The following is a 23,971-nucleotide window of genomic DNA, read 5'->3' as shown; positions in this document are numbered from 1 at the left end:
GTAATAAAGGAATTAGGGTAGATAACTCTCAGTGACTTGTACACTATGGCTGCAAACACACTTTTATTTACTTCTACATCGTGATTTATTAATTTATTAAAGCATGGCTAGTGACGAAGCTGTTATGAGCACTAACGATGATGCTTCGCAATGTAAGCGTTTCGCTGTAGATAAAGGCTATTGGATTGACCCTTATATCTCTATGCTTGCGATGCGAGGCTCGGATATCCACACACCGGAGATAAACCGAGGTTACTATGCGCGTGTAAAAGGAATTCATCTTCTGCTTGAAAAGTTTTTTAAGGTTAGTTTATATTGAACAACAAACCACTTGATATTAAACACATTTGATCGATCTGAATTTATGAATAAATTTCGAGATATCATTCAATTACCAGCGTTTTAAACAAGTCTCCATTATATCAATTTTGTAAATTTTTAATATGATCAGATAACAATTATTAAGGCTTTGAACCATTTCGTCTCTAAACATCCCCAGTAATATACTGTTTAAGTTAACATTTTCACAAGTAACCGTTTTCGAAACTGACTTTGCTTTCTGTATTTGCTGATATTGTCTTTTATGTTTACTTATTTAAATTATCTATACTGTTTTATCGAAAAGTTCTAGTATCAACATTGCAAGTCGAATTTGTAGCAGGCTATAATTAATTACTCATTATTAGACAGTTTACATAATTACATACAATCCAAATGTGACTGTAAAGGCGTTTGTGTACGCAATCATTTCATATTAGTAAGAGCGGTCTTTGATTATAACGTACCACTATCACTTTGTCAAGTATCGCTAAAAACAAGCTTGTTATTGCAAGTGTCATCGATTTTATAGTCAAGCTGTATTGTTGCAATCTCAAAGATAAGAGGCTGGAAAAAGAACAGATTTGTCAATTTTTAGTATTTGTGTATCTTCATTATCACAGCTCTACAATTCGTTTAGGTAACTCTGATCTTTGTAAAGGTTTGTGTATCTGGAGACTAACATCAGAATATTGTTTCGCAAGCGTGTTGTATTAACCACTCTAGAGGGAGTGCCTTTTAGGCACTGTCATGCTATTAGCTTAGGCACTGTCATGCTATTAGCTGTCAGAAGTGAAAGTGCTCACTGCTAGTGAAGTATCTGTCTGCATGCCTGTTGCTGGCCTGTCGATTCTTTGGCTACTGACAGCTAATACCATGACTGGCCGGAGCGAGTTATATGTCTGTCTCTCTATCTATCTATTACTCGAAAGTTATTGGAACAAATTTGACACCTATATCCATGCGTTTGAAAACACACAGAGTATAAGGGTACTACTAAAGCAGAGTGGTCCCGAACGCGCAGTCGCGCTAGCTAGTCGTGAGTGGTCGATCCTATTATTTTTAAACTTCAAACTTTTATTTGTTTTCTATTTTGATAAATTCTCTCTGTTGAAAATTATATTTTTATATTTTAAATAATTTGCAATTTCAGGAAATATGTTTTTATATTAAATTTGTGTTTTCTAATAAGGTGGACGAGTGATTGATAGATAGATAGATAGTAGATAGATATCAGTAAGTAAGTAAGCCAAAGTATCAACTCAAACCAGCAGGCAGACAGACAGACGGACACAGCAACAGGCATGCAGGCAGACAGACGGACACAGCAACAGGCATGCAGGCAGACAGACAGATACTTCACTAGCAGTGAGCACTTTCACTTCTGACAGCTAATAGCATGACAGTGCCTATACATATCATTGACAACTGCTCTCCTGCGAAATACTCGACTAAATATGAAAATATTACTGTGGTACTGTTTCACTTTAAACGAATGAACCCTCTAAAAGTCTCAAGTTTGACTCTTTACGGATTATTTAACAAAATGAAGTGAATACAAAGATATAGAAATTCTTTAGATTCCTATTATATTGGTTTATTGAAACGACGAAATGTGCTTAGTTTCTGTATATAAGCAGCTACTATATATATCGTCATCATTTAACATCCGCTTTCCATGCTGGCATAAGTTGGACGGTTTGACTGAAAACTGGTAAGCCGGGGAGCTGCACTAGGTTCCAATCTGATTTGGAACGGTTTCTATGGCAGGATACCCTTCCTGATGCCAACCACTCCGAGAATGTAGAGAGTGTTTTTTATGTGCAACCGGCATGGGGGCCATTGACCTGACACCAGCATCAGCTACGACTACAGTCTCACTTGGCTTGACAGGTCTACGCAAGCACGATATATTGCCAAAATGTCTTGGTCACCTGTCATTACCTCTATGAGGCCCAAAACTCGAACGTTTTATGTGGAACTTTTTTATGTGGCACTGGCATGGTTGCCAATCAGATGGCACTGGCATCAGCCATGACTACAATCTTGCTTGGCTTGAAGGACCTTCTCAAGCACGGCATATTGTCAAAGGTTTTAGTTACTTGTCATTGCCTCTGTGAAGCCCAACATTCAAAGATCGTACTTCACCATCTTGTCCCATGTCATCTTGGGTCTACCTCTTCCACAGGTCCCCTCCACCATTAGAATGCGACACTTCTTCACGCACCTGTCCTCATTCATATGCATCACATTACCGTACCAGCGCAGTTGTCTCTCTTGCACACCACATCTGATGCTTCTTATGCCCAACTTTTCTCCCAGGACACTTTCACTCTGTTGTGCATGCACACTGACATTACACATTCAGCAAAGCATTTCTTTTATATATATATATAGTAATATTAACAATAATCCTTAGATAGAATTTATGAATATTTTAATACAGTTATACATGCATTTCTATGACAGGATGCCCCTGGGAGCTCCTCTATGCTTGCTCTAATTGCTGAGTCACTATCAGAACCAGAGGAGAAGTTTCAGGTGTGGAAGCAAGCATTAGAATCAAAGGGCCTTAGAGTCAACCTAGCTAAAACCAAAGTCCTAATAAGTAGGAAGGTAGAAAAACCACAAACCCCTCAGGTAGATGGCCCTGCTTGATCTGTAGAAAAAAACATAAGTAGAAACTCTATAAGATGTACCCAGCATAAGCTATGGACACATAAGAGGTGCAGCAATATCAAAGGAAGACTAACTAGGAAGATAGTTTTTGTGTGTGGCAGAGGCTCAGGAGCAATAAACACTGAAAATGTGCAGAGAACAACTTCTGCCACATTCCAGGGAGAAAAACTAGAAGTAGTTGATAGCTTGTGTTACCTAGATGACCAAGTCAGTAGTGGGGGAGGGTGCACTGAAAATGTGTCCCAGAATCCCTTGTGCCAATGAGCTAAGTGTGTTCATAAAAGGGAGAAGTTGCTCTCCTGTGATGTAATCAAAAGCAATTAGTATATTTGTTTTTGAATATGTCAGAACTTATTAAGAATAAATATACATATTAGCATTTTATAAGAATAGACTGGGCAAAGATTAGAGAGCTCCTACCTCTCTTGATAACAAAAGGCCTCTCCTTCAGAGTGAAAGGCAGACTGTATGATGCCTGTGTGCAAACAGCCATGCTACACAGCAGTGAAACATGGGCTGTAACTACTGAGGACATGCATAGGCATGAAAGAAATGAAGCTAGTATGCTTTGCTGGATGTACAGCAGAGTGTTCGTATCTTGAGATAAAAGTTAGGCATAAAAGGCATCAAATGTGGTGTGCAAGAGAGACAACTCTGCTGGTATGGTGATGTGGTGCATATGGATGAGGGCAGTTGTGTGAAGAAGTGCTGATCTTCTCTATTGGTATAGGAAACCTGTGGAAGAAGTAGACCCAGGAATGACAAGTGACTGATACCTTTGGCAATATACTGTGCTTGAGAAGACACATCAAGCCAAGTAGTATCATAGTTGTGGCTGATGCCAGTGTTGAATAACTGGCACTTGTGCTGGTGGCATGTGAAAAGCACCCTTTGAATACTGGATGATATGCCATGTTTGAGAAGACCCTCCAAGCCAAGTGAAATCATAGTTGTGGCCAATGCTAGTGTTGCATAACTGGCACCCATTCCAGTGGCATGTAAAAAGCACTCTTCAAATGTTGGGCCTCACGGAAGCAGTTGCATGTGACTGAGAGCTTTGGTGATATACTGTGCTTGGGAAGACCTGTCAAGCCCAGCGAGATTGTAGTCATGGCTGATGCCAGTGTTATGTAACTGGCACCCATGCCAGTGGCACATAAAAAGAACCTGCTACACTCTTGGAGTGGTTGACATTAGGAAGAGTATCCAGCCATAGAAACCATGCCAAATCGAACTTGGTGCAGCTCCCCAGCTTACCAATCTTCAGTCAAACCATGCCAGCATGGAAAATGGATGTTAAATGATGATGATGATGATGATATATACAAGGTGCAGTGAATATATTGCCCTCTAAATTACGCAAAAATGAAAATAACACTGACATCTCATTTTAACATATGTTTATCAAAATTACATAAAAATATCTTGAAATACTGAAGAGTAAATTTATTCTATAGAATTGCCATTGACTTCAACTAAGGCCTCCAGATGACTTCAGAATCTCCTGCAACTCTTCTTGATGGTCACCTTGTTTAAGTTGGTGAATGCTGCCATGATCTTTGCCTTTTGTTCATCTTTGGAGTTACAAGGAGTTTTGTTGGTCTCTCGCTCAGCTGCACCCCACACATAATAAAGGGGATTGCAGTCTGGGGAGTTAGACAGCCAGATGTTAGGGGTGATTGTCTGACAGCCATGACTAGGTTCTCTTGCTTGTGTGGAATGGTGCAGAGTCCTGTTGCCAGACATAGGGTCTTCCAGCAGCCACCCTCTTGATCCAAGGCAGCACTACCTCCTCCAGGCACTTGATGTGGGCCTCCATGTTGAGTCTGAGGCAATGTGGGAAGTTGAATGGAAGCAGAACGTCGCCATCACTAGTGATCACTCGAAACACCATGATGTTGACTGGTTGTTTGATTTTTATCTCTCTCAGTACATGTTTCGGGAACAAGGCAAGCCAACAGTTGTTCTGTGTGTTCACCATCTGTTTGTATCGGCGTTTCCAGTGCAAATGCCAAGCAGTACAGAATATCATTTCCAAATTTCTGGCAGAGTGAATTGCATCATGGTGCAATTCACAAACGGTGCCCAACTGCCCCTACTATACTGTGTAGTTGACAAAATTGAAGACAAACAATGCGCATGCATGAAATTAAAAGTATAAATTGGTGACAATTTACCCATCACGTCCTGTATATACATACATTAATACTTGTTTTTATGTAAAGTTATAATAAAAACAATTGAAATTGAAGAATTACTCAATATTTTTTGTTGAATACAAATTTATTATTCCTTAATTAGAATACTACTGACAGTGACGTTGAAGTTTTAGCCAGCTAAGCTGTCTTTTATACATATGGCCATACAAGTTCTATACACATGCCCAAATAATGCAGTCTTTTCTTTTGTACACAACATCAGATTCCTATGTTCCAATTTTCTCTCAGTTTATTTGCACTCTTTCATTCATGCACACTAGTATCATACATCCAGTGGGATATGCTCACTTTAGTTTGTTTTTAGTTACTGGTTTTAGAATTTAAGTTTATTTTCTTAACTTTAATAAATATGAACAGCACCGTCTGAGCGTGATCATTGCCAGAGCAGCTGTCTGGCTTCCATGTTAGTGGCACGTAAATAGCACCATGTGAGCGTGATCATTACCAGCGTCGCCTTACTGGCACTTGTGCCGGTGGCACGTTAGAAAATCATTTGAGCAAGGTCGTTGCCAGTACCACTGGACTGGCTCCTGTGCAGGTGGCACGTAAAAAACACCATTTTGAGCGTGGCCGTTGCCTGTACCGCGTGACTGTCCCTCGTGCCAATGGCACGTAAGAGCACCCACTACACTCTCGGAGTGGTTGGCGTTAGGAAGGATATCCAGCTGTAAAAACTCTGCCAGATCAGATTGGAGCCTGGTGCAGCCATCCGGTTCACCAGTCCTCAGTCAAATCTTCCGACCCATGCTAGCATGACAAGCGGATGTTAGACGATGATGATGATGTACTATTTAGTTTTCTTGGTGGATGGTTTAGTAAAAGACAGTAGTTACTTTATGAGGTCCTTTAAAAATTTGGCACCTCAGACATGTGCTCTACCTATCTCCAGCCTAGTTCTTCACTGATTACGTATAATCTTACCCAATTAAAATTTCTTAGTTCACTACATTAATGTTAGTACCAACCAATGCAACTATTTGTAATATTTACTGATGGTCAGCTGTGGTTTTTACTTCTACACCAAGATATTTGACACATTTATTATTGGTTTCTTACTTGCTGATATTAATCTCTCATATATATAAGTGAGGAAAATAAAGTTACGTAACATTTATGTCTTTTTCAAGAACATTAATAACCAGAATTTATAAGTGTTTCACTGATTTTGCTCATCATCTCTAGTCGTCACAATTCAATAGTATCTTCAATTTCCCTATGAAGTTTCACATTTATTTCAGCACATTTTGCTTCTCTAACTTCTTGTCATCCCAAATCTTCATATATTTTAGCAACAGAATATTTTTTCTTCTATATACTTTTAGCATACCCACTGTAACTGTCAAGTTATAAACCTAGGAGCAGGATATGACACAACTTTTTGGCAATTTAAAGACCGGAATCTGATCCCCAAATCTTATATTGAAGTGGATTTCCAGAGTGTGACTGCAAAGAAATGCCATTACATCAAATCTCGAAAACGTCTTCTCCAAAGTTTGACTTCTGAAGGCATGTGAGCATATTCTATATTATCATTTAATCTTAATTATAATAATTTTGTCATCAACACCACTACCATCAATGTCTAAAATATAAATCAAATGTAATTTTCTTCATTAGAGAGTATCAATTTGGCAGAAATCACAGATTGTTTGACCAAACAATGTTTTAATATTTGATTTCTAGCCATCTACTTCTGTATTTAATTCCTGCCAAAGTTGACTTTCCTTTAACTCTCTTGAGATCAATAAAATTATTGTACCTATCATTTCTGTTATTGTCGCTTTTTTACCATTAGTGCCAGCTCACACCATTTTGCTCTCATTTTCTAAATGTCTATGAACTTCTTGCAGAATGAACTCCCAACAAAAACCATGCCAGCCCACTTTAATTGTCTTGCAGTGTGCCTGCCAGCCTCGATTTCTGCACTGCTCTACCATCTCCTGGTATTCTGCAAGCTTCCTCTCATGAGCCCCCCTGTATGAGTTCCTCCCTAAGCATAGTCAGTTCCCTCATCATCATTTGTGAGGTGGAGTTTGAGGTCACTATATCTGGTCTGAGTGTTGATGGAATTATATGATCTGAGAACTTAACTCTTCCATGAGATCTACTCTCAGCTGTCTGGCTGGGGCTATGCAAAGTATGTTGATCATTGAAGTTTCCATGCACTGGATTTTTCTTCAGCTCTCAGAAAATTGATAGTGTCTTTTCTTGGATGATATTTACTGCACTGAATGACTGTCAGTATCATCTCTGCAACTGCCCTGAGCACCTGAATATGGGATGAATATAAAAATTAAGAAATACTATGGCACTAAAAAATACTAAATAATAGATCAAAAAAATAACCTCCATTTATACTTATTATTAGATAAGAGGTGAGCATTGTATGCATTATCATCATCACTAAACCACTTTATAATGCTTTTAATGACAACCTGTCTCATTATATTTCTCATTGATTAATTCTCTCTAAAATGATCAACAGATTATGGCATACTCTGGAAAATGTTTCAAAATATGAGAAATTTGAAAATAATTTACTTTTAATCATTGTTTGCATAAATTTTCATCTTCTTTTAGTCAAATTTTCTCTCATTTTGGCCTCAGAATTTCATTTTTGCTCCCAGGTGTTTTAGTTAATTGATGACAGATAGTTCATTATGAAAAGCAAAATTTCTCTAAGCTCATAGATACTTGCTTTTGTCGCTGCTTACTTCATCATATAAAGATGGTGGCAGTGGCAGCAGAGGTGGTGGTGGTGATGGTGGTTGTTTTTTGTTTTGTTTTTCACACATTTTTCAGTGCTATTTCATATTTGGGTAGTAGTAGTGATGTTGATGTTGCTGTTGTATAAATAAAAGCTCTTCATTTAATTTCAGATGGTGAAATCAAATTTGATAATTATGATCTTCATAGTGATATTTATCATTTAATTGGTGCTGACCTTCGGAATGTGAATGAGTTAGAAGCCAAACTGAAGTCTTGTAATGTTGACTACGCGTTACCAACTGTATTTGTTACTGAGTGTGTTCTTGTATATATGGAGACTAACCATTCAAATTCTTTGATCAAATGGATTGCTGACAACTTCCAAACTGCCTTTTTCGTTAACTATGAACAGGTAAAACATTTGAGTGAAATCCCTCTTTAATTAATATTATCAAATTAAAAAGGAATCAGATTTCAAACACTAATTTGTTGTTGTTGATATTTCATCTTCTCTAATAATTAATGTATTATTATGTACCTGACTCGATGATTCGGTGATGCATTTAGTCTTTATTCTGAAAATTTGTAGCCACCATGTAGCTAATTATATGCTATAATATAAGCTTATTTTCTCTCATACATGTTATTTACTAAATCTTACAACTGATTTAGCTATAATTTCGTATGTACATCAGTGCTAACACACTAAATACATTGAGCTAAATCAATAGCTTAACAATTAATTCTGGTCAAGCAAGATATGAGAGACAATCCCAAAAGTTAAAATAATTTAAAATGGAATGCATTCAAGAGTGATTTTGATCTTTAATGTAATACTTAACTAATTTTTCTCAAAACACTTCCATAATTCTATATGATGACAATTAACCAGAGATTTGTCTGGTAATCAATTCAATTAGAGGCACAGTTTTTTGAGTCAAGAAAGTTTAGTTTGGCAGCTAAAAGGCTAATAGTTTGTATCCGATCACCAGTACTGTGTTGTGGCATTGATCTAGGCTCTTTAATTTCATTGCTCAGTCCACCTAACTGTAAACAGATACCACAAGAATGTACAGTGTAGTATATAATTATTAAGGTTTTTGATAGAATATGAATGATTTCAAATTTTATGATTCTAAGAATGTTGACTTTTCCCTTCACCCTTTCAGGGTCAATGAAATATGTACCAGTCAAGTACTGGGGGGCAATATAATTGACTACCCCCTCCCCCAACATTTCAGGCCTTGTGCCTATAGTTGAAAGAATTACAGTGCATACTCACTTCTCTGGAGACAGTAACCAGTGATTCATAATTTAATGTCTATGAAAACAGTTAAATAATTTATAATTTCTAGAAACATTTCATTAATCTAGCTGCCAATGTTGATTAAAATGAATTAGTCCCGGAGTGATATAATTCAATAATATACAATGTATACTTACATTTTTCATTCTACTTTTAGGTTCATATGAATGATAAATTTGGTCAGATTATGATCTGTAATCTGAAAGCTCGTCAATGTGATTTACCTGGTGTAAGTGCTTGTACAGATTTCCAGTCCCAAACTCAAAGGTAACTTTTCAACTTTTTTATTGTTTTATCAGAGAAGGAAAATAGCTTCCATGAATTTTGCAGGCCTTCCTGCAGTAGTTAGTTCACTGTGGTTGATGGTCAACTTCAACAGCTCTAGGTTAATGTCTTCTGTGAAAAACTTAAACAGGGAGAGAATTCCACAAGGCTGTAAATTTGGAGATAGATGAATGGGTAAAATGTTTATTGAACTACCAGTATAAGGGTTATGAGTTCAGTTCTGTATTTTGTTGTGTTTCTGGGAAGAACATTTTATACTAAATTACACCATCTGACCAGACTGGTAGGAATAAATATTAGATCATCTAGAAATATTTGTGGTAGACTGGTGTCCTGTCCAGAAGAAGATTTATTTCTCATCTATTTCCTAGGACATTTGAGTTTAATAGACATATACTGTACTTATGAGCCTTGGCTAGCATGTTCATAAAAAAGTTATTTGTTTCATTGACAAACTTTCTATTAAGTTGTAGCATTACTCTGTCTTTTCTATCAATATTGTAATTTACTTATTCTTCAAATCATGGTTGTTGTACTCCAGCTTCATTTAATCTAACCCACTGCAATAACTTTGCTGTTCTTAGTCTCTCATACTCTGCCTCTTTTTTGCAAAACCACACATATATATTGGCCTAACATGCAGTTTTCCAAGCTCTATATTAACAAAAAATAATCTGTAGGTGCAGGAGTGGCTGTGTGGTAAGAAGCTTGCTTACCAACCACATGGTTCCGGGTTCAGTCCCACTGCGTGTCACCCTGGGCAAGTGTCTTCTACTATAGCCTTGTGAGTGGACTTGGTAGATGGAAACTGAAAGAAGCCTGTTGTATATATATATATACATGTGTGTGTATGTATTTGTGTGTCTGTGTTTCTCCCCCCACCATCACTTAACAACTAGTGTTGGCATGTTTATGTCCCAATAACTTAGCAGTTTGGCCTTAGAGACCGATAGAATAAGTACTAGGCTTACAAAGAATAAGTTCTGGGGTTGATTTGTTCAACTAAAGGCAGTGCTCCAGCATGGCCGCAGTCAAATTACTGAAAGAAATAAAAGAATAAAAGAATTGTTTCTCATTTTTCTGATCTTCCTTGTACAGATAAAAGCGAGTACTAAAAAAATCTGGTTGAAGTTAGTACAAAAAGACAAGCATTTTTAAGTCTATTCTGACTAACCTATACACTTTTTATCTTTTGTACTACAACGGCAATTTCGCTTAAATGAATGGATCCTTTTTGTCCAAAACTGCATTAATTTCAAATGTTGTGTTTAGCACTGTACACTAAGGAAGCATTCATCAATTATACAATGTCTCATAGTTCACAGCAATGTATTGTACTTTTGTTTGGAGCCCTATTTATAATACAACATTTAAAAGTATATATCTCTGCCAATGGCACAGTGCCACTGGCTCAATAAAAATCAAGAAGCAATTAGCTAGTAGACTGACAATTCAACCACTTTGTATGACAAAACAAGACATTAAGAATTCATATTAATAAATCATTAATCATTTATTAACAATGGATATAATTTTTTTTACATTACATTCTATCTCATGTTTTCTTTCAGTTTTAATGTTTTTCAACTCTGTATTGTTGTCCTTCAGTAACAGAAAAAAAAGTTCAGTCTGTATTAAAATATGAGATAATATAACCTGCTTAAAATGTGCTAATATCTCATTCTTCTGCCAAATTCATTCTCTCTCTCTCTCCTTCTTCTTCTTCTTCATCATCATCTTATTATTATTATTATTATTATTATTATTATTATTATTATTATTATTAGCAGAATTAAATTTGATAACTAACACAATGACTTGGTTGATTTGTTTGTGTCAAGGCAACGCTAGGCTTATATGCAGACAAGTGTTTATAGACTTATGCTTGGCAGTGGCTACATGTGCTTCTAGAGAAGCCAAATGAAAAACGTTTGAAAAATGCTTCATAAATCTTCATTATTTCATTATACCACTGATTGAACAGATATTCAGGATGTTAATAGTTTTTTTTCTCTTGAGAATCTTATCAAGGTTTCTACATAAATCTTGTTACATAATAAAGTCAGTAATGATGGTTCATTATTTATAAAGATTTTTAGCTAAAAAGTTGTAGGTTTTGCAGTAATTTACCGTAGACCTTAAATCTTCTCTGCAATTTAAGACAAGATATACTTTTTTACTCTTTTACTTGTTTCAGACATTTGGCTGCGGCCATGCTGGAGCACTGCCTTTAGTCGAGCAAATCGACCCTGAGATTTATTCTTTGTAAGCCTAGTACTTATTCTATCAGTATCTTTTGCCGAACTGCTAAGTGACTGGGACATAAACACACCAGCATTGGTTGTCAAGCAATGCTAGGGGAACAAACACAGACACACAAACACACACACACATATACATATATACGGCGGGCTTCTTTCAGTTTCCGTCTACCAAATCCACTCACAAGGCTTTGGTCAGCCCGAGGCTATAGTAGAAGACACATGCCCAAGATGCCACGCAGGGGGACTGAACCCGGAACCATGTGGCTGGTAAGCAAGCTACTTACCACACAGCCACTCCTGCGCCTATATTCACGCAGCCACTCCTGCGATATATTCACATTTGCTTGACAGCTGATCCGTAAAATAGTTCATTGATTTTATTAACTGTCCCAGAGAACAATATTAGTTCAGCTCTGATTGTGGCACATTGTTGTTTTTATTGAAATGCTATATAAATATGTTTTTAAAAGCTTAGATGTATTCTCTTTCTGTGATGATCTTGGTTTGTATAAAGATGTTTCATACAGTTTCTGTGATAACTTCATGTTTCATAAGATTGAAGTATCTCATGGGCATTCTTGAGCAACAGCTGATGTTTTCTACACTAGTATGAAATAAGCAATATTTTCTGTTAGAGTGGTGGAGTCTGAAAGTATATTTATCTTTTATACGTGTATGTGCATGTGAAGGTATATATCTATGTAAAAAAAAATCTGTTGTGATAAGTGACATCATCATCATCATCGTTTAACGTCCGCTTTCCATGCTAGCATGGGTTGGATGATTTGACTGAGGACTGGTGAACCAGATGGCTACACCAGGCTCCAATCTGATTTGGCAGAGTTTCTACAGCTGGATGCCCTTCCTAACGCCAACCACTCCGAGAGTGTAGTGGGTGCTTTTATGTGCCACCGGCATGAAGGCCAGTCAGGCGGTACTGGCAACAACCTCGCTCAAATGTCTTTTCACATGCCACCGGCACAAGTGCCAGGAAGGTGACGCTGGTAGAAATCATGCTCAAATGGTGCTTTTTATGTGCCACTAGCATGGAAGCCAGACAGCTGCTCTGGCAACGATCATGCTCGGATGGTGCTCTTAGCGCTCCACTGGTACAGGTGCCATTACGATTTCGCTTTCACACACAAATACTCCATGTCTCTCTGTCACACTCTAATCTTTTATCGTCTGACACAAGATTACCTCCTCCAATACCCCTTCCCCTCTCAAAGGGTCTTTGTCCTGCAAGTTATGTAAAAAGCACTCAATCCACTCTGCTGGGTGATTGGTGTTAGAAAGGACATCCAGCCATAAAAACCATGCCACAACTGACACAGAAGTTTGGTGCAGTCTTCTGCCTGTCCAGCTTCTGTCAAACCATCCAACCCATGCCAACATGGAAGGCGGATGTTAAACAATCCTGATTATGATGACTCACAGATAAAAACGAGAATGCTTACACAAGCATTATTTTTATAAAGTCATATATCATCATCATCATCATCATTTAACATTCCTTTTTCCATACTGGCATGGGTTGGAGAGTTTGACAGGAACCAAATAGCCTGAGAGCTGTACCACAGAGCTTCAATGTCTGCTTTTCATGATTCCTATGGCTGGATGCCCTTTCTAATGCAAACTTCTTTAAAGAGTGTACTGAGTGCTTTTTTTCATGGCACCAGCATTAGTGAGTTGATGAAGTACTTACAAGACAAGACCCCTCAACAGAGTGGACTATACTTTTGAAGAATGTAAAAGTATGAAAGAAGGACAGGAGTTTGTGTTTTGCTGAAGAGGCGAAAATATGCCTTTCCCGGTTGGATAGAGGGTTAATGAAGATATATCCTAAAGCAGGCGTGGCCAGCTTGAATTATATTGCAGGCCACTTTAATCACAGAAAGTTTTCTGAGGGCTGCTTGTATACTTCATGCACTAATAATCAAATAACAGAATCAAGAATTTTTCAAACTTTTCATTTGTTTAAAATTATAAAATTGTAAGCTATTGCTTTCTTGCTACTTATAAATGTTTAATTTATTTTGAAACAAATGTTTTACACAAGCAATTTTATTTTGAAGTTAAATACTATACTTCAAGAAAGTATCATGCAGGCCTCAAGATAAAAGCCTCAGGTTGGCCAGTATATGAGTGAAAGAATAAGGAAAAAGGAACAAAAAAAGGTGATTGTAGACAAGTGTTAGCATGTGAAAAGAGCATGGTGGATGATTAGAGATAGGGATTGAGGTGGACACTGAGTATCAGTCTGGAAGAGGGGAAATAATAGAAAGGAAATAGGAGTGGGTTGGGGAGGGGGAAGTGATACGGGACAGTAGTAGGGATATAATGTGAAGTGTAAGGAGATAAATGATATTATTTATAGCATCTGAGTGAGAAGTATTGCAGCTAGAAGATTGATGGAAGGATGGGTATTAAAAAATAATTTGTTGGGGAAGGCTTCACAAAATCTCTTTTGTGCTTAACCACACAGACATTTTTGCACCTATAGACGATATAGTTTGTTATCAAAAAACAAAAAGAAAAAAAGGACCAAAGGCCTATCTTGAGCCATGGACTCATAACACTGGTTTCCCAGATTCCGTAGTGTGTAAATTCTTCCACTGGATAAGACACCAGCCCTCCATCAGTTTTACCCTTTTTTTCCAGCTGAGTACAGTGTGCAATGAAGTTTTTTGCTCAAGAATACAATGCATTACCTGGTCTTGAAATTCATTAACAGGAATTGAAACCTCAATCTTAAGATCATGAGTGCAACACCCTAACTGCTATGCCTCCACCTAGTTTGTTATAAGGTTCTACAATACTTGTTTCCTCAATAATTCTTGTGTCTTTTGCAAGAATTCAAACAGGGTTCAGTAATTAAGTTTCTGGTAAACTGTGTAATCCAGTTTTGCTTCTTGATTGTAATTAATAGCATTTCACTTACATCAGCAATAGCCTTGGGAGAAAAGCATGAACATCTCACAATTAATTTGCCATTTCCTATCAAACTATGGAGGAAATTGTTATTTCTTTTCTTGTGTTATTCACCAGGCACTGATTGTAATTAAACAGTTAATTTACTAATTATAATCTCTTGGTTTAGATTCCTGACAAATGGCTGGGAAGTTGCTGACATGATAGAAATGACTCATGTTTATGCTAGTTTACCACAAGCGGATGTTCAGAGGTAAGTTTACCTGTCTCTTTCATTGTCGTTAGCTGGAGGTGACATTTGTATCTCAAATATTGTCGGCTGTTGTCTGTTGGTTAATTAATATATTTTAGGACTTTCAACTGAATGCTCTTGCAAGGAGATTAACACTGCTAGCTTTATCGGCTGATATTTCACTACCTTAAAAGGGATTCTTTTCAGAGTTAAATAAATGAACATTATTGCATACTTGATATAACACCCGCGCACGCACGCACACACACACACACACACACTCTCACTCACTCACTCACTCACTCACACACACACACACACACACACACACACTCACACAGATGCTCATGCACATGCACCATACATTCACACATACTTGCAGACACACACACTCACGCATACACAGACACACACACACACACACACACAACAGAATAATTGCAACAAAATCATTTGACTATCAAGAATTACAAGATTAAGACTATTAATGCATGTTACTTGAAAAAATCAATAATAAAACAAAGAGTAATAACAGTTCAGTGTTGAAAAATTTATTAAAATTTGTAACCATATATTTGTTTTACATAGTTCACAGATGCGATCCATATATTCTCCATATAGAAGATTCTTAGTAGTGCTCAAAAGATTCAAACTTAGTCTCCAAAGTCTTTACAGGGGATAATCCACAGGGTAAAGAAAGGCTATAAAAGGGATTAGGTTGAGCAGGTGTAGAAGCAAATGTGGGGATATACAAATTAGATACATCAGTACATAAAGTGTATTACATGCCTCAAATACAAAATATGTATATATGTATACATATAAAAAAGGGTCCAACTCACACAGTTTATTTTGTGTTTGATTTATGTAATATTCTTTATGTATTGATATGTCTAATTTGCTTATCCCCACATTTGCTTCTCTATTTGTTTTATGGGGATAAAGATGGAAAAGGGTTCCACACCTTAAAGCTAGATATTTTAAGATATAATGCTCTGTTTTTTTTTTTTATCTTTTTTACCGCTGAATGTATGTGATTATTTCATAGTAACATTTGCTCCTTTTAAAAAATTTATTTTCGAGAGGTCATGCTTCACCACCTCATCTCATGTCTTCCTGGGTCTACCTCTTCCACAGGTTCCTTCCACTGTTAGAGTGTGACACTTCTTCACACAGCTGTCCTCATCCATACGCAACACATGACCATACCAGTGCAGTTATCTCTCTTGCACACCACATCTGATGCTTCTTATGTCCAACTTTTCTCTTGGGGCACTTACACTCTGTCGTGTATGCACACTGACATTACACATCCAGCAGAGCATACTAGCTTCATTTCTTTCAAGCCTGTGCATGTCCTCAGCAGTCACAGCCCACGTTTTACTGCTGTGTAGCATGGCTGTTCACACACATGCATCATATAGTCTAACTTTCAGTCTGAGTGAGAGTACTTTTGTTACCAGCTGAAGTAGGAGCCCCATGAACTTTACCTAGGCTATTTTTATTCTAGCAGCTACTGTCTCAGAGCATCCACCCCTGCTACTGACTTGGTCACCTAGGTAACAGAAGCTATCAACTACTTCTAGTTTTTTTCCCCTGGCTGACTTGGTTTATTCCTTTTGCCCAATTTGCATTGTTGTTCATACCAAAATTTGCTAAATCATTGCAGCTATGGTTGTCATCATTGAAATGCAGCTCTACTAGTAAATTTGTGTTGATAATCAATAACAACCCAAAGCTTATCGTTTATGCAGTTTTTTTTTTCACCGTCCTGGAAAGCACAACATTCGTTCTATTTTTTGGACTGCCATGTTGGCTTGGCAATAACTATTAATATCCAGTACTCTAAAACCGCAATAAATGTTCATATAGCACCAGGAGAGAAGACAAAGAGACAAAATAAACTAGCAAAAATTACTGGATAATTCCAGATCCCAGATTTCTAGCTCTGCATAAAAAATGCTTTGCCTCATCAGTGGAATATACACAGAAAAGCACATAAATACAAATATATATATATATATACAACATACGGTATACTTTTTAGGCAGGCAAAATTAAACTGGTCATGTGCATACGTGCATATATATGTATGTATACATTCATAAGAACCGGCAAAAATTGAATTTAGTGTAATACCTCTAAACTAAAATACACACTGTAAAATTATGAAAAATATGGTGAATATGTAGTGTTTGGCTAGATAGTAACGCAAAGTCACTCTCTCTTCTATATATTTACATATATAGCTAGTGATGATGATGAAGCAAGTTTCATATGACGAAGTGAAGAGAACTCAATACACTAATACAGAGTTAATTTATATATTTTTATAATTATAGGATACAGTCAGTTCATGTTACTAATAGTTTCAAAATCACTCAAAAGCACTGAAAGTGGTTGAGCTCATTATCATCAGACTTGGCTGTCTTGTACATTTGCTTTGCCCAGTGGGTGAACTGCTTTGGGCAGTAAAGGTAAAATTCAAAACTATTTTAGCACTTTCTAAGACACTCTGCTTAAAGACTGAAACATATCTGTAACTCTTGCAGATTGTATATTCCATCAGATAAATCAAAGAACTTCTTTGGTGTTGATAAATCTATGTACATACAACTCCTTTCCAGCAACATCATTAAACATATAAGAAACCTAATTCTAATACACATAGTTAAATTAATGAAGGAGCCACACTTAACCTCAGTTTTAAGACAGATGGTCAGATATACTGCTTAGTTGCCAACTGCATTACTTCAGAAGATCATTAACTGATGCTAAATGCAGACTTATTAATCTTACTTAGAGCAACCCAGATAAGGATAGTAAGTATATATGATATTTGGTCTTTTATATCATTATACATGCTTCTAACCTCCCACCCTGGAATAATGTTTCTTCTGTGATTAACAGGTTTGTTAACTTACCTATCAAGCACTGTGGTAAATTCACACAATTTTTCTTAATGAAGGCATTAGAACTTTATTGGTATATTTATTTCAAATTATATCCTAATTTGGTCTTAGAATCACTAACTGCTAATGTTAGTGTAGTTAATTTCTGAGACATTAATCCTAACTTAGTTTCTGGTATTTACAGTCCTTTTTAAAACACCTAAGACAATTATATGGTATATCCATAAAGGTTCTAATCACCCTCACCATACTAAGGAATTTGGTTGGTAAAATCAATAAAAGGATTTCTAGTGTATCTTCCAATGAAGAAGCATTTAACTGCACTGCACTGCAGAATTTTATGAGGCTTTAAGTAGGAGTGTCTTCACAAATAAAATTCAGTGGATACCCAGACAGAGCTCTTCTAATTCTGATAATACTAAAAAAAAATGGTCTTATGTTATAATCTACCATTTATTTTGAATCCTCTAATATTGCCTTTACTGTCCTAAACATTTTCCTTTTAGCCATAAGTTTCATAAAATCTTTCATAAGTGAGTCTCGAGTTGTACTGATATTTTCACCTCTTCTTTAGTTAGAATCAATGTACTCACATAAGATTCACCTCTACGATGCAATTGCCCTACCAGCAATTCCAGTCCTTCAAAGAGTAAATGTCTTCAAAAGAGTGTTATATACTGTGCTAAGCTCTCAATCATTGGTTGTCTAAGAAGTTTATTAGGCCTTATGCAGAATACTTTCAACCCAAGTATAATCAGCATAAATCTTCATTCAAGTATGAAGACAAAAAAAAAGAACAACACTATCCAAGTACTTCTGGAATTTCAAGGACAATAGTTTTCATAATTACAGTATCAACTGGAACTGGTCAGTTATCAAATCTGCACCTGCATATATCAACAGCTTTGAATGTTATTCCTTCTATAGAAGAAATACAGAAATAGAACATCCTGATGCAACAATTACATCTACAAAATTAGAATTGGTCTTTTCGTATCCTCATCAAAAGAAATTTATACTATTTACTTTTGTGCTGTCCATTGAATAATGTTGCGTACCCTTGTAAGATTTCACAACACATCTTTTTGCACTTATGAAACTGCCTTGATCATTTATATTCACTAGTTCTTTTTATTTTTTAATTTATTGTATTTCACCCTGTTTTACTTCTTGTCTTTTTAATTCAACACCTTTTGATGCTCTCTTTCACTCAACTTCCAACATATATTATAGACGTGATACACATATTTTTGCAGATATCTTCAAGTTTACTATAGACCTTTCACCAAACTGTCAGCACACTTCTTTTAAACCCAATTTATATAATCTATTTATATCTGTTCCCACCCTCACTGAACAATTTGCACAGATGATAACTCTTACTAGATCCATACTGAATTTTCCACTCTTCTTATTATGTATTTACATATATTTCATCTTCTTATACATTGTTGTTATGTAACATGCCCTTTAATTTTTGCTTACATTCACATGTTTATGTTTGTACATCCTTATGTGCCTGTGTGTGTGTGTGTGTGTGTGTGTTTAAGCATGTATCTATGTTTACATGTACTTGTGTACATATAGAGCAATATAGGTACCTGCAACTGTTATTATACATTGTGTATGTCTAGATGTATTCATAGGTATAAATTTCTGGATATACTTGTGTAGGGGTCGCCTGACTGGCCTTCATGCGGGTGACACGTAAAAGCACCCACTACACTCTCTGAGTCGTTGGCGTTAGGAAGGGCATCCATCTGTAGAAACTCTGCCAAATCAGATTGGAGCCTGGTGTAGCCATCCAGTTTCACCAGTCCTCAGTCAAATCGTCCAACCCATGCTAGCATGGAAGGCGGATGTTAAACGATGATGATGATGATGATGATATGCACACATACTTATATGTGTCCATACATATATACACATGTATTTACAAGGTGTTCAGGCTAAATTTGATGAATTTCATGTCGCCTTTTTTCAGGAACGGCTTGATGTGTTGGTGAAAAGTAAGAGGCATTAATCAGTATAAAGATAAAATTGTAGTTGAGAAAAAGTTAGCTGACAGGGACAGGAAGCCAACTGAATATTGGAAGAGAGTTACCTGTAACATGATGATTCGCAATGAGTATTAAAATGCTGACCTTCATAACTGCTGCTCAATGCTTTGTGAACATTGTAAGGGTTGTGACATGAACAGCCGTAACAGACTATGAAACCATGGCCAGCAGGAAGGAACACTGCAGGCATTTTAACTACATCTGCATGCCGGAATTCCACACCTTTGAACAGGGCCTTAGGCTCAATTCTGACTGCTATGTGAAACTGCTGGAGAGGGTTGCTGCTGAAAGCTATATGTGTGGCAGTAGGATTCACTTTCTTGCTATTCCTCTGGAAAGAGTCAGAAGTAGTTGTTGGAGAATTTTTATAACTTCACCAGCCCCGTTTCTGGGCTCCTAATTTTCCCAATTGTAATCCCATGGATTACTATGTGTAGGGTGCAGTTGAGAAAGACACCAACCACTCTACCTGCAACACCAAGACTAAGCTGGTGGCCAAGATCAAGGAGCTGTTTGAGGATCTTCCCACAAACACAGTCACAAATGCATCTACTAGGTTTTGGAGCTGTCTTGTGGTTGTGGTGGAAGCTGAGGGTGGCTACGTGGAGTAAACTATTATCTCACAACTATAATCTGGTTAATATTTTTTGACATTTTAAGATGTTTTTGTTTTTGAATGGGATATTGTGTTTTCTTTTTCTTTTATGCAAATTGATAAATTTAGCCTAACACCCTATATGGCTGTGTGTGTATACATACATATGTGTGTAAGTATACATGTGTGTATCTGTATACACATACACAATATTCTTTGTGTACATATGTGCATAAGGAATATAACATTTGAGCACATTTTTATATTCTTGTGTACCAACATATATGCTGCATTCTTTGTGTGGATGCAATTGCATAAAAACTATATGTACTTGTGAATATGTGTGTGTGTATTCATATATGTATGAATGTATGTATAAATATGCATGTGAGTGGATATATGAGCTTTATACTCTCTTATTTACAAATATGTATGCATCTTTGTATGTCTGTGGAGACAGTATAGCTAAATGGTTAAAAAGTTCATTTCACATTCAATTGTCAAATATGCACACTTCATTTGGTCAAATTCTAACCCTATATCAGCAGAAAATGTCACTAAAACCAGCTATTTCTCAGTATTATAAATATTTCTAGTGTAGATCTCTAAATTGTCTTCAAAGAAATTAAAGTTATATTGGTATCTCTTGTTGTAGACTCTAACATACATCCACTAGATATTTCTAAAAGAAATGACAGTAGATTTAGTGCCAAAAATAAACAGAACTGACAACTTTCTTTGGAATATGTTTGTTTTTCCTGAAGATTTTTGAAAGTTTTTTTTTTCACTCGCAGAATTTAAGCTGGTTACTAATAAAATGACAAAGATCTTTTTATATACGAGACGCATTTTGGCTTTATTTTTTCCTATCAAAACTAGTGCTACATGGGCAAAATCCTTTGAGTGAGACATGATAGCACTCTTCCTCTGCATGTATGACAAAATGCTTAGAGTACAGATGTATAGCAGACTCATCAGATTTTCGTCTCCACTCAAGATAACCAGACACATTGAGCAGAGACCATGAACATATGTCTTATTTCCAGTGGTGATGGTTTTCACAGTCTAGCATGTCCATATGAAGTTGCTTCTGCTGCTCCACTAGCACCTTGTGGTCGAATTTCGCTGACACGCTCTGCATGCACAAATCCTCCATTAAAATGGAATGCACTGATCTTGTGCATATTCCCACTTTGTGAGAATTGTCACATGATGGTTTTCCATGACTATTCACTGAACCTTCTCAGATGGCTCCTTGTTTTGGCTTGTGGACGGCCTGCTTGAGTGCAACCATGTTTGAAGCAGTTGTACCACGCGTTGATCTGAGTTTTTCCCATGGTATCATCACCAAAAGCTTGCTGAATCTTCTGGATGGTCTTGACCAAACTTGATGCAATATCTCTGATCAATGCGTTTGGTGAAAATGAAAATCCAACAAACGTGAACTACACATCTGTACTCTAGGTGTAACAGCCAGGAAATGATGAAAACTACCAGCATGAAAATTTTCATGCATACACAAGAAGGTTGATGTTACCTTTTGTCCATGCAGCATTAGTTTTGATGGGAAAAAATAAAAGTTAGATACTTTTTGAATGTTCCTCATATATATGCAGTTAGTTGTATACCTTTTTGATGATATTATTTTCTGTTTTGTTTTTATTACAGGATTGAGAAAGTGGAATTTCTCGACGAGCATGAACTGTTACAGCAGCTGCTATCTCATTATTGTATCACTTATGCGTACAAAGATCCCAACAAGATTGGCCTTTGCAATGTGAATTTCTCTCCTTGAATGCTGACTCACCATTACAAGCAATACAGAAAGGGCTGCAGTTTGGAATTTGAGTTTCTTTTCGAGTGTTTTTTTTTTTTCTGTGATTTTTTTTTTTTTTCAATTTTGGAAGATTCTTTTGTACCATTAAGAATTTGTTCTTCCCCACAAAGTTGAATTATTATATAAATACTTACATAATGAAAATAACAATTAAAATTTATTATGTAAGTATATACTTACACACACATCTGTATATTTTTCGTCATATTATATAATATAATATATTAATGTATGTGATATTGTTGATGTGTGTTGTACTTTTACATGAAATATACATCAGTTCTGAAATGATGATGTCTGGAAATTTTAGCAAGCCTATTTATGAAAACTAAATTTTTACATTTATTTGGATTTTAAAAATTTATTTTATCTTAATATGATTTAAAAATCCAAAAGACTGTTATGAATGAATTAAATTTTTATTATAATTATAGTATATTATGCTAATGAGAATATTTTTTTCAGAATATTTTCCACTGATGTCTGTACTTTCTTTTTCTCTTTGATATTTAAAATTAAAACTATCTGATGTTGATCTGCAAAGATGGTTAAATTCTTCTGAATAGCTTTATTTCAGTTTTGCTTTTTTTTTTTTGTGTGTTTGTGTATGTGTGTATGATTATTTGTTTTTGTTTTTGTTTTTGATTTTTCTTTATTTGTTTCAAAAGTATTATTTTTTTTTTCTTCTCTGTTAAAGAATTAACAATGACTGTTGAATGTGTGCCAACTAAGATTCATTTCTGTCCAAAGACACAGGCAAGACTACAATCAGAACTGGTGTAGAGAGAAAATGTCTCCTATTTATGGAGAAAGTTTTATCAACTAGAAATATAGTTCATGAAACTAATGTTGTCATTGTTTTTTCATGAATAAAATCACTTGCAAGTGTTTGTCTTTCCTATCATTTTCTTTTCAAACTATTTCTTATCATCATCCTCACCATCATTTTTGTTTTAACATTTCCTTTTTCTATGCTTGCATGACTCAGATGCAATTTGTTGAAGTGGATTTTTTTACAACTGAATGCTCTTCCAATCACCAACCTCCATCTGATACAAACACACACATATGTGCTCACACACACACACCAGGAATGTGCACATACCAAATGCATGTGCTTGCACCAGATACATGCATGCATACACAGTAGATACAAATGCACAAATATACACATTTGTACATACACACATGTACCATATACACACACTCACACATCAAGTACACATGCATACATTCACCAATGAACTGATGTTGCCAGTACACAAACACTCCTATATATGCACACATGTATGCACAGATACACACACATACTACATACACACACTCATATACCATTATTTGCAGGGGCACACACACACACCAGACCAAAGCTCTCTTCCTAGACAGTGTTTCCACCAACATCCTATCCTAGCATGTGGTCCTAGAAATTCAGAATGGGAATTGATGTTGCTACTAAATTGATAACACCATATGATCTGCATTCACCAACAGCAGCCCAGTATCCAGAAGCTATCTTGGACTTGCCTCATTTTGTTTCTATGAACCTGATGAGTTAGGGTCGTTTGATTAGCTTATGAAACTTAAGTTGCATGGATCCAAATCAAACTGTTATTAAATAATGTGC

At 36.2% G+C, this 23,971-nt stretch overlaps 1 protein-coding gene across 3 annotated transcripts; it reads left to right on the top strand.

The window, feature by feature from the left end:
- The first annotated feature begins 30 nt into the window (after positions 1–30).
- On the top strand, positions 31–23,237 carry LOC106874329 (leucine carboxyl methyltransferase 1). Of its 3 annotated transcripts, none has more exons than XR_016242011.1 (7): positions 31–304; positions 6,539–6,722; positions 8,096–8,337; positions 9,389–9,498; positions 14,881–14,964; positions 22,179–22,511; positions 23,045–23,237. XR_016242011.1 is itself a non-coding variant. In XM_014922019.3 (6 exons), the coding sequence occupies exons 1-6, from the start codon at positions 104–106 to the stop codon at positions 22,303–22,305; spliced, it is 948 nt and encodes a 315-aa protein (XP_014777505.1). In that variant the 5' UTR covers positions 31–103; the 3' UTR covers positions 22,306–23,237. The 3 variants fall into 3 exon arrangements, 1 of the variants encoding a protein (XP_014777505.1); XR_008264210.2 differs by adding an exon at positions 17,286–17,420 and having other exon boundaries at positions 22,179–23,237; XM_014922019.3 differs by having other exon boundaries at positions 22,179–23,237.
- Positions 23,238–23,971: the final 734 nt, after the last annotated feature.

Source organism: Octopus bimaculoides, chromosome 5, assembly GCF_046866305.1.
Source record: "Octopus bimaculoides isolate indiv1 chromosome 5, ASM4686630v1, whole genome shotgun sequence".
In the NCBI taxonomy this organism is placed as follows: Eukaryota; Metazoa; Mollusca; class Cephalopoda; order Octopoda; family Octopodidae; genus Octopus; species Octopus bimaculoides.
Note: the sequence above shows the minus strand (reverse complement) of the source record. Positions and strands in the feature narration are given on the sequence as shown.

Bases quoted from the DNA above. Each gene is read 5' to 3' on its own strand.
- LOC106874329 (XM_014922019.3), top strand. From the start codon at position 104: ATGGCTAGTGACGAAGCTGTTATGAGCACTAACGATGATGCTTCGCAA. The intron at 9,499-14,880 runs GTAACTTTTCAA...CTCTTGGTTTAG, and splicing joins TTCCAGTCCCAAACTCAAAG to ATTCCTGACAAATGGCTGGG. The intron at 14,965-22,178 runs GTAAGTTTACCT...TTTTTATTACAG, and splicing joins CCACAAGCGGATGTTCAGAG to GATTGAGAAAGTGGAATTTC.